This window comes from Maylandia zebra, linkage group LG10, assembly GCF_041146795.1.
Source record: "Maylandia zebra isolate NMK-2024a linkage group LG10, Mzebra_GT3a, whole genome shotgun sequence".
NCBI lineage: Eukaryota > Metazoa > Chordata > Actinopteri > Cichliformes > Cichlidae > Maylandia > Maylandia zebra.
In genome coordinates, this window is record NC_135176.1 from 29,956,034 (window position 1) to 29,972,830 (window position 16,797).

The 16,797-nt window shown below is 40.0% G+C and overlaps 1 protein-coding gene and 1 long non-coding RNA gene across 2 annotated transcripts; one reads left to right on the forward strand and one right to left on the reverse strand.

Moving 5' to 3' along the window:
• Window positions 1–294: 294 nt before the first annotated feature.
• LOC101473118 (heterogeneous nuclear ribonucleoprotein A/B) lies at window positions 295–6,965 on the forward strand. The gene is made up of 9 exons (XM_004551134.4): window positions 295–448; window positions 1,938–2,128; window positions 2,268–2,436; window positions 2,638–2,796; window positions 3,307–3,438; window positions 3,806–3,911; window positions 4,091–4,237; window positions 5,674–5,764; window positions 6,594–6,965. The coding sequence occupies exons 2-8, from the start codon at window positions 1,962–1,964 to the stop codon at window positions 5,742–5,744; spliced, it is 951 nt and encodes a 316-aa protein (XP_004551191.1). The 5' UTR covers window positions 295–448; window positions 1,938–1,961; the 3' UTR covers window positions 5,745–5,764; window positions 6,594–6,965.
• A 1,999-nt stretch (window positions 6,966–8,964) lies between these two features.
• On the reverse strand, window positions 8,965–12,375 carry LOC101472922 (uncharacterized). Its single transcript, XR_191178.3, has 3 exons — window positions 12,216–12,375; window positions 10,933–11,063; window positions 8,965–9,587 (listed from the first exon to the last, which is right to left on the reverse strand). It is a non-coding gene; the product is annotated as an uncharacterized LOC101472922 (long non-coding RNA).
• Between the last annotated feature and the right edge of the window lie 4,422 nt (window positions 12,376–16,797).

A 16,797-nucleotide genomic window follows, 5' to 3' on the forward strand; every position in this document is an offset into this window, starting at 1 on the left:
AAATGTCTTCTTTAATCCCTGATGTCGCAGAGGATCGTAACAATGTAGCGAAGCTACAGTACAAACATCGGTTTCACTTTTAAAGCTATTTGCAGCCGACTAAAATGAAGCTACGGAAACACACATTAGTATTATTCACACTTTTAAGCCTAGCATGTTTAAAACGTTTCTTTTGAGACGCCACTCTAAAAAGAAAGCAGAACACAGGAAGCAGGAAGGACGTTTGGCTACTGAATGTGGCTTTTGTCACAGCGGGCGAACAGTCAACCAATGATCCAACGCCTTTAACTTCAAAAGGGTCGCTTTCGTCCAATCACGCATGTCGACATTACGACGTGGTTGTTTCTTGGTCACATCCGGTCATATATATGTTGCCACGAGTTAGCGGCGAATTTGGAGCGTGTCCATTTTGAACAGCCACTCGGCGTCCCCGGTATTTTCAGTCAAAGTAAGAACACGTTTTTATTGTTATTTTGGGTAATAGCAAATATAAGAGTAGTAAATAGAAACTGTGGGAGTTCCGGTTTATATCGTGCTTATTTCCATCGTGATTCTTCTGCGGCGACCATTTTGTTCGTGTGCGGTGTTTTCTTGTTAGCCTGTAAGCATGGCTAGTTCGTTAGCTGCAGCGTGCTAATGTGCGTTAGCGCGGCTTTTGCACGCTATGAGTCTCTTGTTCTCTTGATGATTCTCATCCGTTGTGCATAATGGCAGTTTTTAAGTGCACTTTATATCATCTAAACGGTTTTTGTGTTTGGTTGGTTGCCCATCTGATAGCCGGGCCTGCTGTCTGCCCCGAGCGGTAACGGAGCAAAGCGCGGTCCGCTTAAACGTTTGGACAACATGGAAGACTCACGCTCTTTCTTTCCTTTCAACCGCGGCTGTGGGGTCACTGGTGCACGCACAACTGCGTGTAACTGTCTTATTACTGATGATGGTCGGTGGTGTGTAAATAATAAATAACCTGCCGATATATGGCGCCATTGCAATGATCGGACTAACGCTTTAACTTAAAATTAGCATTCAGTTTGCATTATGTATGCGGCTCTTTATTAGCATTCCGATTTATGCTCAATATTCTCTGAAAATAGGGACGAATAGAAATATCTTTAGGCCGTGTTTCGGCTCTCCTTATACAGTAATTTCCAAACTCTGGGAAAAAATAGTTTCTATTGCTACTTGAATTTAAATGAGTACACTCTTTGTGTGTATCTGTTTAGAGTTAATTAGTTTTTATCCCGGGTGTTTTTTAAAGCCATGTGCCTATTCTGTTGTTTTGTTATGATGCTATTGGTTATGTTTAACTATTTTAACAAAGGACCTTTAAAACTATACATTTTAAAATGTAGGATCCTAAAAATCACTAGAAATTAAGATGTAAAGTAACAAATGTTTAAAATACTACACACTATTAGTTGATCACAGAAGATCAACTAATAATATAGGACTAAAACCATACATTTATTATACGCTAGTAAAAGCCATTCTGTAGTTTAAACGTCAGTATTTTCAGATGGGAAGTGCTGCCTCGTTTTTTGTTTTGGTTAAACTTTGCAGTTAATAGATCATAGAGGATCCTTTTGGTAAATAAATCAACAGCATTTTAGAAGTTCTGCCTGTTGCAGAGTATGTAATGTACATTTAAGTATGAGTGAGTTTAAAACCAATGTGAGAGCGACTTAAAGTCAGCATAAGTGTGGCTGAATTTTAATCAGTCTTATTTGAACAAATTAGCAAGTGAGAGCAAAGATGGGATCAGGTAGTGATATGAACAAAAGGTTTCTTGTCCTTGTTGAAGAGTATTTATAAAGCATCAAAAACGTAAAGAAAACAATACCGCTTCCAGTTAGTGTTGTGCGTGAATTGATAAATGTTGGTTTAATGTAGTCTGCTACCTACTTCTCCAATCTCTCAAACTTTGTCCTGTCCCATCTCAGTCATTTGAAGATCCCACCGTCAGAATGGCAGACGCTGACAACCTGCTCATGGAGACATCAGAGCAGAACGGCAACGAGGGAGAGGAGGAGCAGAATGGAGCTGAGCTGGAGCAGATGGCCGGGGACGAGGAGCAGGACAACAACACAGATGGCGGAAAGATCGACGCTAGCAAAGGAGAGGAGGATGCTGGGTGAGTGTCTGGTTGGACTGTGGTTGGCCACATGTGATGTGTGCGAGGATCTCGTGCTGGCATGATGAGCCTTGGGAAAATAAACTGTGAAACCTTGTAAATGAAGAAATGTTAGCAATGTCTACATGTAATTTTACAGGAAAATGTTCGTGGGCGGCCTCAGCTGGGATACGAGTAAAAAGGACCTGAAGGATTACTTCAGTAAGTTCGGTGAGGTGTCAGACTGCACCATCAAGATGGACTCAAACACTGGCCGATCCCGAGGCTTTGGTTTCGTTCTCTTCAAAGACTCTGCCAGCGTGGATAAGGTGACTCCCCTCGTAACTGAGCATAATTTCATCCCGAACGGGCTCCAGAAGCTTTTATGGGAGAACGGTTCTTAGTAATATAAATGAATCATATGCTAATCAGCCACACTGCCTTGTCTGCATTATTAGTCATCTCTGTGATGATGACTCTAATCTCTGTGCTGTTATTGTCTGTTAATGGTAATATATCTGTATCCACAGGTACTCGAGCAGAAGGAACACAGACTGGATGGACGCAATATCGACCCTAAGAGGGCGATGGCTATGAAGAAGGATCCTGTCAAGAAGATCTTTGTTGGGGGTTTGAACCCAGAAGCAACTGAGGAAACCATCAGGGAATACTTCGGCGCCTTTGGAGAGGTTGGTTTCAAATAAAATGTATTTTAAATATCTGCGGTTAGAATGCAGCAACCACTGCATCTCTCTTGTATGTTGAGTCTTCTTGGTTAAGTGTTTCCAGAGTTAAACTTGGGTAGATGGCAGTATCATTTTTATTCTCCTGTACAAACTCCGTGGATATGTTTGAGAGCCACTGACTTGCCCAACTTTGTACACTCATGCAATTCAACACATTTACAGTTTTAATCCTGTTCTTACCAGCTAAACTGGTCTAAGCCATAAATTAACCACATGTACATCACCACTGGCCAGTAAACAACAAAGTTGTAGATTAATTTGAGGAAGTCATCCTGTTAAGGATAAATAATAACTGAGATATTCTGGCACTTGTTTGTGTGTTTGAAGTTTGACTAAATGATGTGGCCGACATTTTTAAAGCAGAGATAATTTACTCCTCAGACTGTCATACTACATGCACCGTATTTGTTGTTTCTGATCAAAATCTTTTCTCCAATCCTCCCTTTTTTTCAGATCGAAACCATTGAGCTCCCAATTGACCCCAAATCAAAGAAAAGGAGGGGATTCATCTTCATCACATACAAAGAGGAAACCAGCGTAAAGAAGTGTCTGGAGAAGAAATACCACAACATCCAGGGTGGCCGGGTAAGCAGTTATTCCAGAAGTGCTGATGTACAGCTGGAAATCAGCTTAAATTCTTCTAATCAGCTACCTGGTGGACAGTGCAGCCTCACCTGTGATCTGTTTTGGTGAAGAGTGACAAAGATTAAGCCACTACAGATTAACTTGTTGCAAACTGATGTTTGACCAAGTCAGTAGTTAAACCCTGAGTTAATGCTTGAGATGTTTTTGAAATTTACAACTGAGTTTTCTCTGTATACACATGGGAAGTGGGTCACTCTTTAATTGCAAATGTTTTTTATAAATATCGCAAGGCGGTTTTAACGTTAGTTTTGTTTTAAAGGCCACATAAAGGAGAGAATGGTTTTTTCAGTATGTATATCTCTTTTAGTGTGAGCTGAAAATTGCTCAGCCAAAGGAGGTGTACCAGCAGCAGCAGTACGGAACAGTGCGTGGAGGTGGCTATGGAGGAGGCCGAGGAGGCAGGGGCCGTGGAGGTAAATGACGATGATCACCCTCTTCCTTTCTGGATTTTCTTGTTTGTTTTGAATCTGTATGATCGGGTAAATGCTAAGAGGCTAGGTCACTGTTGACAGCACGTTTTAGTGGTAATGGAACTTCTCGAGTTGGATGATATTGAAGTTTAGACCAAACTCATGTGCACTTTGTGTTTCAGGTCAGAGCCAGGGCTGGAACCAGGGCTATGGAAACTACTGGAACCAAGGATATGGCAACCAAGGCTATGGCTATGGTGGATATGGCAACTACAGCAACTATGACTACTCTTCTGGTTACTACGGATATGGTCCTGGATACGATTACAGTAAGTGCAAACATGCAGACGAGTTGTAACTTGGAGTAACAGTTAACACATCGAAGCCCAAACCTGAGGTGTACGCGTCAGTACTGATTGTGATTGTTTCCCCTTACCCCGCCCCCACTACAGCCACAGTACAAGAGTAAACTGCTTGATGTAGCCATGCCAGTACTTCTAGACCTTTGAGCTGTTCCACTTGCTCTGATAAACTTGCTAACATAACGTTTAAGATGTTCATTTTTCCCTCAGTTATATTCCTATAGATGCATAAAGTTGGTGCTGCATTAACCCTTTAAGACCTACCATAGAACCAAGTCCGCCAGAGCTTATATTATATTTTTACATGGTGTAGTGCCATTTTTGGGAGCATTTCAAGTTGCTATACATCAATACAACAATTATAGCCCAGATTTTAATAATATGTATTCATTAAGTGCATAGTAATTACATAAATTGCAAAAAAGTGCAATAAACTACAAAAAAATTGAAAATCGTTTTTGCTTTTTTAACATATTTCTAGTTAGAGAAATTTAAGAGGTTTATCCCTCAAAACTGTAAATACAAAAAAGTTGCACAAAATAGTTTCCCACCACAGGAAATTTATTTTGAGTGTCTTCATAGTTTTATTTTTGAAATACACCAATTTTTATACACTGCAGGAAAAATGAAAATAAATATTATACTGCAAATTTGCAAAAAAGCAGCATATGCATCAAAATAAACTATTTCCAGCAGTGCAATATGAGTCCTAAGTATCCCAGAAACGACACAGAAAGTCATAAAGTCAAAGATAACTTTTAAAAACAGTATAGGCCCTGTGGCCCTGATGGTAAAAAAAAAAAACCCACGAAAATGACGTCGCTTCCGGTTTCGGGCAGGTAATGGCGGACATGCAAAAGTTCGTGCTGACGTATATTCCAACATAGGAAGTGTTATGAACAGCTGATCGGCAAAGCGTGTTTCTGGAATATTATGTTTTTGTTGCTGCAAGTGCTTTTTATGCAGTTTTTGTAAAGCTATATGTGGGAGGAAACTGTGACCTAGGACAAGCTGATGGCATAAGATGTAAGTACAACTCCTCCGGTTTCATATGCAAAACAAATTATTGCGCTAGCTTACATGGTTGCAGAGCTACCGGGATTTAAAAATAGTTATGCAAAACAGAGCGTGCCCACTCCGACCGGCTCTAAAGGGTTAACAACCTAAAATTTGCCAAAACACATCTGGCTCGCGTTTCCTGGTTTGACTCTTGGAGTTTGCCTCGTTCCTGCCACCCATCTTTAGTGTTTAAGACATCATTGAGTGCCATGTTTTCTTCTCAAGCCTCTAGAGTGTAGTTTGGGGAGCCGGAGAACTGGGTTCCTGTCCTGCTCTTTACTTAACACTCAAACATCATCTGTCAGATGTTGAGCTCTTGCTTTAATACTGCGTCTCCTTCACAGACCAGGGCAATGCCAGCTATGGAAAAACCCCAAGGCGGGGGGGACACCAGGCCAACTACAAGCCATACTGATGGTCACTTGGCAGTGCAAGGTATGACATTGCTACAACGCAACATGTGCGACTGTGTCCTAGTGCTACGTATTCCAGTTTAAACAGTGGATAGACTTATTAGACCCCCACTCACACCTTGCTGTTGTAATTTCAAGTTCGCATGAGTTCCCCTTTTGATTTGACCTGTCATTGTCCCAAACATAGCTGTGGGGTCAGTCCTGGCTTTCACCAAATGGGAAAACATTCCTTTCCAATCGTCACCAGAAATGCCAGGCAGTTGGATTAAATATTGTGTTTTAATAATAGAACACAGGTCCCCAAAATGTTAGCTGTTAGGCAGCCACCTGCTGCTGACTGACTGCAGTTAGCATAAATATCATTGTTCAGGATTGTTTTACTGCTGGACACAGATGCCTGCAGACATAACTGATGACTAGTTGCTCTTTTGTTTTTATTTTTGGTTTCTTTTTAATGCAACTCCATTTGAACACCTGGAGGACACATTTACAGTTGGCGCTGTGTCTCAGCTGAGTATTTGATCATAGTAAACTGGCGAACATGTGGACGTCCTCCTGTAGCCTCATGCTCGTGTTAGTTCCTGCATCTGTTTGGGTCAGAGTCTAACTATTTGTACTTGAGTAAATTGGCTGCCAGGAGCATCTCTGCTGTTGAAAGTGAAATAGAGAGCACTTAGATGTTTCACTTGGCACTGAGCTACTAATAGCTGCTGTAAGTGGAGAACAGATTGAAGTTTTCAAGTTAAAATACTCATAGAAAGCTGTCTTTTTAAAAGTTTAATTTCCCTTTGAAAAGATTAGACTTTGAATGGTTTGTTCCAGCTGTGTCATTAATGTGTTTCACCCCTCAGGACTCCAGTGATCCAGTGAGACCGACGGCTGGACGGACACACACTGGGCCAGACTCGACCTCTTTTATGACAGAAGACCATTTGTACAGAAAACACCAGAAATGTAACTTTTTTCTTTTCTTTTTTTGTTTTTGTTTTTTAAACCCTATCAGTTTTAGTTTTTATTTTTCCCTCGTGTTTTTGTTTTTGTTTTGTTTCCTCGTCCCCTTCCACATTTCCACCGGAAGTGTAATTTTTACTGTACTTTTTGGTACCTGTTTTGATTCTATTGTATTGTAAGGGTTGTATTTTACATGTTTGATGGCTTTACAGGTTGAAAATCTTGGCGCTGTAAAGGAGCTTTTTTGACAAATAAATACAGTTTTCAGTAAATTTTGTTCTGATGCTTCCAGGTTTTGGGGAGGAATATGAAACATTGAGTGGGTTTAGGATTAAAGTTCAAATGTCAAGGATAATGTTGATTATGGAATTCTTTTTTCCCCCCTCCCCCCCTTTCTTTCCTCTTTGTCCCTCCTTACATGGATTCCAGTGTACCTAAGAAGGATTTTTAACTTGCCAGATTTCATCAGTTGTAAAACACAGGTTAAAAGACTGTTCCAGGCTGTTTGAACCCAACATCTGGAAGCCTGCGGGGTGTGTGGGATGTGCTGGGAGGGGAAATGTTTTGTCACTTTAGATCGTGTTCTTCATACGCCGTTGGTTTTAGAAATGACCGTTTCTGAAGTTAAATGTCTTTTTTTCTTTTTCTTCTTTTCTTGACGGACTTGAGGGCCAGTGTCGTCGTCTCAGCCAGTGTCTCTGGCATTTATTAGTAATAAACATTCTGGTTTGTAATGATCTTTGTATTTTTAATTCTTAATGTTACTGTTAATGGTCCAAGTCATTAGATAAAACTGTTTCAATAGAAACTGTCCAAAAAGGAAAAGGAAGTTTCCTACTGAACTACAATTGAGCCCCTGCGGTTTTTATTTTTCAGTCATTTGTGATTGATCCCAGTTTGACCTCAGCATGCCAATTCCAGGGAATCCCAAATCCAAACGTCTGTGTTCCCTGGATGTCACCTGGACCTCTGTCCGCACCATTATGTGCACGTAGATGCTTCATGCGTTACTTTTTTTTTTTTTTTTTTTTTTAATTCATCACTATTGATGCTTGGTGCATTAGGTGGCATTCTGTGATGATGATGAAGGATGCACCTTGCGTTTCTGCAGTTGTCTCTGTAGTTTGGTGTTGGGGCTTTGAACTGAAATGTGGCTGTGCGCAAACAAAATAAATGCGTTTTTAAAACAAAAAAAAAAAAAATCAGGCCTGTCCCAATGATCGCTCAGATGTGGCTGAAGTTGAAGGAAAAACTGCCATGTTTTGTGGACTCCAGGTAAGAAAAGTAATACCTGACGTTCTCTTTGAAGCCTGAATGAAGAGACTAGAGTGCAAGTACACTACGGTAAAATGACGTCTTCCTTGAGCTACAACTAAACAACGATGGCAAAGGCAGGGTGGTGCTTTTTGCACTTCAGCTGATAACTCCCTTCCCCCCCCAAAGCTGGTATATTTTGTCTGTTTGTTTTTCCCGTGTTCATTCTTTGTTATACCTGGAAAAAAAATGAGCCATAATGAGCGTCTTGCAGGTAATAATTGTAGTTAGAATAATAACCACATTTTTATTGGAGACAGCTGGGCAACACCCAGAGCTATCGACTTTATTTTTCTCATCTTTGCTTAAATACCTAAAATGAAACAGTGAAATAAGCACAGTTTACTAAAATCAAATCCTATCCTTTTGGGAAGTGTTGTTAATGAAGTTGCTGTTTCCACTAAAAGCCACTAGATGGCGCTGCTGTTAAACTCAGCTCACACCATAGCGTGTTTCTCAGTCACAGGCGAGTTTAGACCCTTTCATCAGAGCACCCTTAAAAACAACTAATTAATAGTGTTAATAACACCGTATCTTAGTTTATTTTCTGGAATTATCTTTGTTCTCTAAATGGCGTTCAAAACATTAGCTAATGTAGCTTAAATCACCAGAGATTATTAGCTAACCTTCTGTTTCACTAGTCTGCTGGTATATCGGGAGTTGCCAGTTAGGGAGCTGATGTACTTATGAATTATTATAGTTTATTTTAAAGAAAAATCCTTTTCTGGTCGATTTTGTCTTCAGTGTTCAGATTTTGCGAGATGTATAGTCGTGTAACTTTTGCAGACACTGTCAACAGTGGAAAGTCCATTTTAGAATTACTCTGGTGTTTTAAGAGCATCTTGATTGTGGATAATTCCAGTTGAATGAAGAACAAAAACAAAGGTTTTCATCTGTAAAACTCCTGAACTGATGGCAAATGAAATTACTTATATGAAGCGAAAACAAACTCACAGGTACTTTAGCACTTTTTAATTCAAGTTTACAATCACCATTAACCCTGTACTTCATACACCTGTAGATTCAATTACAGGTCTTCTTTTAAACTTCGACTTCAGCAATGGCTGGTAGCACCGGGGCCTTGAATCTTCTGGTCTGTCTGCATGTGATGCGACAACTAGACTTCCAAACATAGACTACACCTGTCTGTCTTTCTTCTGGTCTGTTTGGTGAGGCTGCACCTTCCGATGTCTCTTTGGCTTTATCATCTTTTTCAAAGCCTGTCTTTCCATCCAGGGATGTCTCCCCACTGCTCATATCAAGAGTCCAACTTCTCATGGGGTCCTTACGGCAAATCCTAACCCTGACTAGAGTCTTATGCCCCTCTGAACTGGTGAAAATGGGTTGACGTGCTGAACCCTCAGATTGTGAAAGCTGCCTGTTTGTTTTGGTCCCTTCATTGGGCCATCCTCTGCGGACGAGTCGGGCTGCCATGAGGAAGGAGTCAGCCTGGCTGTGCAGCATCTCGGAGCAGTATGACAGCGGCGGCCCGGGCATGGCCGACTTAGTGTCCCGGTCAGAAGGTGCTGGCTTACTGCTGCCTACCATCCTTCTGTTGTTACAAGTCGCCACCTCTGTTGCTGTAATACAGAAGGTATAGATGCACCAAAACATTATGAGTAGCCTCTTCCACAAAGACATAAACACTGACTCTCAGCCAAGAGTGACCTCAGCATTCTTTCAGTTTATTCGTAACTTTCTTTGAATTATGTTCACACTGCATGATAAATTATGGAGTGAACACATGGGAGACTGAAAAAGACAAAAAAAAAACCCACATTAAACAACAAAAGTCATATTTATCACCTCTATTTACGTCCAATATAGACATGTCCAAATATTAGCAATAGTGTCAGAAATCTGACACTCCAAAATTCACAAGCTATTTTATAACACTGTCATTAAGTGTCCAGTAAGGTTTTTGTAATTAACTAAAAGTAAACTAAAACTAGATGTGAAAAAACATTTCAGTAAACTTAAATAAAAATAAAAACTGGACTTGAAAAACATTAAAAACAAACTGAAGCAATTTTGTGAACTTGGAAAACTAAACTAATAAAAACTAAACTAAAGCTGTGATTAGACAAATATTTTCAAAGTGATTGGCTGAAAGAATCTTTGTTGGTGCTGAAGGAAACTGCAGATACTTTTTACTCCGTCTCACTTTAACATCACAAAAGGGATGTAGGTATTAATCTGGAGGTAAAAAAAAAGGGTGCTGGTGGTAGCACAACTTTTCTACTTGTGCAGCATTCAGATGAATCTTAGCTGAAATTTCTCTTCAATCAAAAAGAACATTTGTAGTTAGAAACATGTCAAATGCATTGTGGTGCTCGAACTTAAAAGCCATATGGTTCCCTTTCCCCCTGTTGAGCAGATATTATGTGGGGTAAAAGCTCTGGTTTGCTGCTGAACTCGGTCACCTTGGACAATACAGTTTTGTATTGCTGATAAAGAAAAGCCAGTGTTACATTGACAGTGGCTGGTCTGTAACCTGGATTGTGTCCAGGGCTTCTTCCTTCCTTGCTGTTTGCACTGATTGCACTGATATTTGGTCCCTGGTCTTTACTTTTGGAGTTCAGCAGGTTTATCTGCTGTGAACACGATTTCATGTTAGTGTCTGCTGAGCAAGCACATTTTAAAAAACGGTTCTTGTACCAAACTAGCAGGGCTCAGAGCATCTCTGTCTGCCAACTCGACCCAGTTAAACATGTTTTTATCTGAACTTGTCTGGCTCTTATCTAGGGTGCATCTTATAGCTTTAATGCAGCTGCTGCTGAAGCAGTTTGTTTTCATTAATTCTCCAAGAGGTGGAGGCAGACGTCTGTAAGAGCAGCTGCAAGTGAGACCATGACAATAACAATGGCACATTGAAGCAGCCTTTCCTAGAATGTGGGGAACTTTACTTGAAGTTGTGAAGCTCACCTTACTGGAGGCTACTGAAGCTGGATGGATCTGCCCTGGAGATGCTGACAGCAGCCACACCGCCCAGGCGGAGGAGGGTACAGGGTGTGCAAGCTAAAAGATGGACCCCCAGGACCTCTGGTGGAAAAAGTCTTGGAAGAAAAAAAACAAAATAATAGAACTTAAAGATTAACTGAAAACAAGATTTAAGGCTTGATGCCAGCAAAGAACCACTTTTTAAGCACGACTGATACAAATTCCTGTACCTTCAGTAGATATTTAATGTCATAATCAAATATAATATTAAATGATATATGGTATAATGATCAACAAGCACATGCTGTCACTTTGGGAGCATCACCACAGTTCTGTCAATATTGGCAATAATAGCTAACTCCACACTGACAGTGTCACCTCCGGACTCTCTGCTAAGCGACCTATGGACACTGGCTGGATCTGCACTGTCACTGAAAGCAGAGGTTCTCTGTACTTTGCAGTTTTTACTTTGCAGTTAATTCAGGGGTTATTTTTCTTCTGCTTTACGCTTTTTAGTCAATATAATCCTTAAAATTCATTCACAGTGGTCGCAAAGAAAAAACACTTTAAAAGTTTTGGACTCAAATGTTCCCTTCAGACCAACTAACCTGCAACATTGGTCTGTGTTTGCAATCCTGTAAGCCTCGGTATATTTGTTTATTATTCAATACATGTATGCAACTCAATCAAAGTTGAGTTGATATCAAACATTGGATAAGACATTGGAATTTTTCAGTAAGACTGAATTATGCAGCCAAAAGTAATAAATTACTTCAGAGGTTTTCAGTATTTGACTCACCGTAGACAACAAATATATTTAGGTACATTTATGTAAAGACACTTGATTTTTCCAGCCGTAAACTTAAACTTAAAATAAAAACATGCTGTTAAGTAGACTGTTTCAGTCCAGACTGTGCCATTTTTTTCAGCCTCACTTTTGACGTAAACACAGTGTGAAAATCATACAGCAAGGTTATTATTAATCATGAGAAAAATATAAAATTTCAATAGAAAATCTGGGAAATTAATATTAATAATGCAAAAGTCAAATTCAACTTTAACGCTGAGTATTGTTTTTTTAACCACATTAATGAAACTCAGACTACAAGAAATGCATGATGATGATCAGCTCTAGCCAGACCTGTACAAAAGCATGCTGCTTTAAAGGTGATAATTCATCTTTAAATATTTAGATTATCGACAGTTATGTAGTTATCATAGAAGCACACTAATACAAACTATGACGTGGGTGTGGGTTCAAGTTATACCAGATTTCAGTCGAAGATCCTCATTTTTCTCTGTGCTCTTCTTCGTCTTCTCAGGACTGACTGATCCACTTCTGCGTAATCTCGATCTGAACGCTTTTTCACCTCTCTCTCTCTCTCTCTCTCTCTCTCTCGCTGACTCCCACTCGTTCTCTCCTCCTCTCTGCAGCTCAACTACCACTAACAGAATTTAAATAAGAGGAAATGTGGCACTATAAACAGTTTCGTTAAAAAGTAACAGTGCATGAGGTGTTTACATACATACATATTGACTGTGCAAAAGAACAGCCCTGAAAAAACAAAAACTAATAAACACACAGTTTGCATTCTACATTAAAACCTGAAAGTTGCAGAAAATGATCTGAAAACCAGGACTCAAGGTTACGTCGTGTCCTTGCTCAGGTGCTAAACCTGCACGTATCTGTATTTTTAGCACAGCAATGCACAAAACCACGTAGCCCTGTCACACTGCAGCTCAGTGTTGCAAATAGTAAAAGTGAAAGTAGGTCTGTTGGCAACTCGTAAAAACAAAAACAAATGCTCTTTAGGCTATGTCCCAAAAAACAGATGTCATAAGCATATAACCACTTAATAGGATGTGTAAGCACATTAAATACTTGGAGTGCTTTCTTATTTTCACCAGTCAGATTAGTCCACTCAGCACCATAACTTAGTTCAGATTATGTAAAATGCATATTTCTCACCTTATTTACATTCAATATAGCATTAGCGTCAGAATTCAAAATCCATAATTCACAAGCTGTTTGCTAAAACTTTCTGTCTGCTGGGAAGGAGGACACAGTTTGAAAAGAGCTGCCTGCTGTGACTGGAAATAAGGTTTTCAGAGTAGCACAACATGTGATTGGCAGAAAGAATCTAAAAACCTAAGATGGAGTTGAGAAAAGTGCAGATATTCTTTTACTCTGTACCACTGGAAGTGCAGACGGCTTTAGTAACTGGGAACATCTTATATGCTTTGCGGTTTTTAAACATAGAAGTTTTTATTTCTCCTCGTTGAGCAGAGGCTGTTTACACTGGTTGCCAGTGAAAGCCATAAAGAACCGTTCACAGAGAGCATCTTTAGAGGCATGTTACATTTCTTTCACAACAGATTGCCTGTTTGAAAATTATAACCAAAGATGCTTGAGGATTTGACTTCTGCTTAACTCAGCAACCTTGGAAAGACTGTTTGGCATTGCTGATTAAAAAGAAAAAGAAAAGTCAGCATTATGTGACGGTGGCTGAACTTTAATCTCAGTGTGCAGGACTTCTGTCTTCTTCTCTGTTTGCACTAATGCAACATAACAACATGCCAGAGTGAACACGGTAGCAGGACGGCTGGAAATCAGGATGTTGGTTTCTGTTGAGCAACGGCATTTTGTAAAACCCGTTCTTGCGCCAGTCTGGCTTGGCCCAGAGCATCTGTGCCCGCATGAGACATGCTTTTCGATTGCCTCTTGTCTCTTATCTTGATTTTGAGTGAGTTGTGCCAGTTTTGCTAACATCCCAGACAGCAGTGTTTCTCAGAGAGTCGGATTTGATCTCAGACATTTTTTTTTTTTTTTTTGCGTTTGTTTTGAAAAAACTAAATAATACTATATGTTTTGTGACTTGAATCCATCATGTTGGACTGCAGCTGATAGTGGTCCTTGTTCTGCTCTGCTGCTTTGATGAGCTCAGCAAACTGGCAACACCTGCTGCAGGTTCAGATTAGATTAGAACTGCAGATCAAGGACAAGATAGACTGCAGAATAAAGGACTCGTGACAGTTGACTGACATCAAGAATTGACAAAATGGTAATCTGGGCAGGCTGTCACCAGGACAGCAGGAAAACCACCAGACTTTAAGGACTTGAGGAATCTGATTAGCTACAACCAAACCTTCAAAGTGAAAGCTTTGCCAAAACTACACCGACTGCATTATCAAATCTGATGATGAAAACAAAATCGTTAAATATTGTTAAGTACATGTCCATGTAAAGTCTGGTGGAAGAAGATGGACGTTTTGATGTTTCATTTGCTTTGCAGCCATCATGTAGCTTGTAGCTCTATCATGGATTGGCTGCTTAGACTAGTCTATTGTTTCTGAGTCGTACCACATAGTTTAAAGGATCAGCCTGTCTTCCAAGTCCCACCAAATCAGTTATGGCCTAACAAGTAAAACCTGTGGATGTTTTACAAGGGTGCACAAGAAATGCATTTCTGCAAAGGACAATCTGATCTACAGAGAGAATCACCGGCACTGGTCTTCCATCCATCCAGAACCTGTACTTTTCAGGGTTAGGAAACAGACATCTCTGCAGAGCCCTTACATCCCAGACATAAACTATTTAACCCTGCTGCCCTCACAGCACTGTTTACTAAAACCAGCCATCACAGAGATGGTTTCCTCCCTCAGGGTGTCTCTCTGATGAACACTGTGAAATAACCCACTGCTCTATCATTCAGGTCATATGTACAGTGCACTTCTTAGTTTTGCACATATAGTTTCTTAAGACTTTCTGCAATTTGTCTTTTCTTAATAAAACCTTTCTTTTTTTGAACCGGAACTGAAATTAGATTTTTTGTTTGTGTGCACAAACTTGTCCAAATAAAGACAATTCTGATTATCTTTAATGTCTGGTTGCTACAGAGGCTGTATTTATTTCTTGTCACACAATAGCTGCTTTGGCAGATTTGGATTTGAACGCTTCTTTGCTTTAGCAATCTTACTCTCACTATTCCCTTACGTTGTGAACCCCATTTTAGACAGTGTTTGTAGGTTTACCACAAATTTGAAGTTGTATTGTTTCAGTCTCATCATTTAGTATGTTGTGACTGTAAGTACACATGATCAGCTGGGTAACTCTCATGTGCTAGTGTGAAGGTGGAATTCAGAAACTTGAAAGCAGCAAGGCTGACAAGTCTGTACAGTTCAGAAAAGGCTACTAAAACAAAGAAGAAACATCTTGTTTATGTTGGGCATTAAACATACAGCCCATAGCTTTTTATTCTTTTCCCTCTGCTGCATGCACTTGGCCTGTTTCCAGGTGTTGAACAAGTCGAGAACAAAGAGGGTGTTGAAACTGCTCCGAACTACTTAGTGAAGTGATTGCTGGCATCTGAAATCTGCATTTGCACACTCTGAAACCTTGTACCCCACTCATTATATTCGCAGAATCAAAGTTCAGAGTGGGATGGAAGAGACCCATGATTGAAGTCCATCAGGGTCAGTTTGCTGGGTTTGCACTGGCTCAGAGCGGCCATCAGTCTAGGCGAAAGGTAATGACAATGCTGCAAAACAGTCATTGAACAGCAAAGTAGTTGCTCTGCAGACCTTACTGTGTCTATTGTTCATCTACATCTACCTTGGTATTATCTTTGACTTTGTACAATTTTATTCAATTGTACAGAGATTTATGTCACATTCATTTTCTGCGTGTGGGGGAAAAAAGAAAGTAGACCACCATCAACACATCTATTTCAGGATCTCTCAGTCTGTGGAGAAAGAGAAAGGAGAAAAGGGCTTTTGTGTGTTGCAGGTGTGTAAAATCTAACGTTCGTTGACGTTAACATGATTAGTAGCTACTGTCATACAAATATGTGACCAAAATGAAACTGGGGCATCTGATGACGTTTGTTTTTGATGGACCAGGCGGCTATGAACCGGCTCTAAATTCCTATCAAGCATTCCTTCTTTTTGTTGGACATGTTTATTGTGACAAAGTCACGCATACGTTACTTTCTGCAGGAAGCACCCACAAGAACACCAGATGTACACCAGCTATTTAATAAATGCAAATGTAAAATTTGACACCTCTTGTTGTGTTTGTAATACATTTTTTCTGATAATAAATAGTTTAGATCAGGGGTGGGCAACTCCAGGTCTCGAGGGCCAGTGTCCTGCAGGTTTTAGATGTGTCCTTGATCCAACACAGCTGATTTAAATGGCTGAACGACCTCTTCAACATGTCTTGAAGGTCTCCAGAGGCCTGGTAATGAACTAATCGTTTGATTTCGGTGTGTTGACCCAGGGTGAGATCTAAAACCTGCAGGACACCGGCCCTCGAGGCCTGGAGTTGCCCATCCCTGGTTTAGATGATGCAGAACAAAATTCAGCAAACTCTAAATAGGTTAAAAAAATATTTAGAAATTCTAGTAGAAGTTTAAAAGCATAACTTTTCAACTTTTCAAATTCTCACTCAATAATGTAAAATGTAATAGTAATAATGTAATGCCTTATCAAAAAGTTAACTAGCTGATAGTTATACTGAAGAAAGACGGAAGTACTGATGCTGATTGTCGACCTTAAGCAAACAACATCTATGCAGACATCTATGTAGACAGTGATGTACAAAACTCTGACTAAACCTGTCATTGTGTTTGAGAAAACAGCGACAGTGGTATTCAAGTGCAACAGGAATGCAGGGCTATGCAGGAAGGGTAGAAGGACAGATGATTGTCAAAACCTTTTCCATTCCTTTGTTTGTTGTTTTGGATTTCTCAAGCTATTTAGGTTGATCTGCATTTACAGGCAGGCATTTGTATGTTGGCAAAGAGCAAAGTCGTAAAGCACCAATCATTTCTTTAGTGTCTGTCTTGCTAA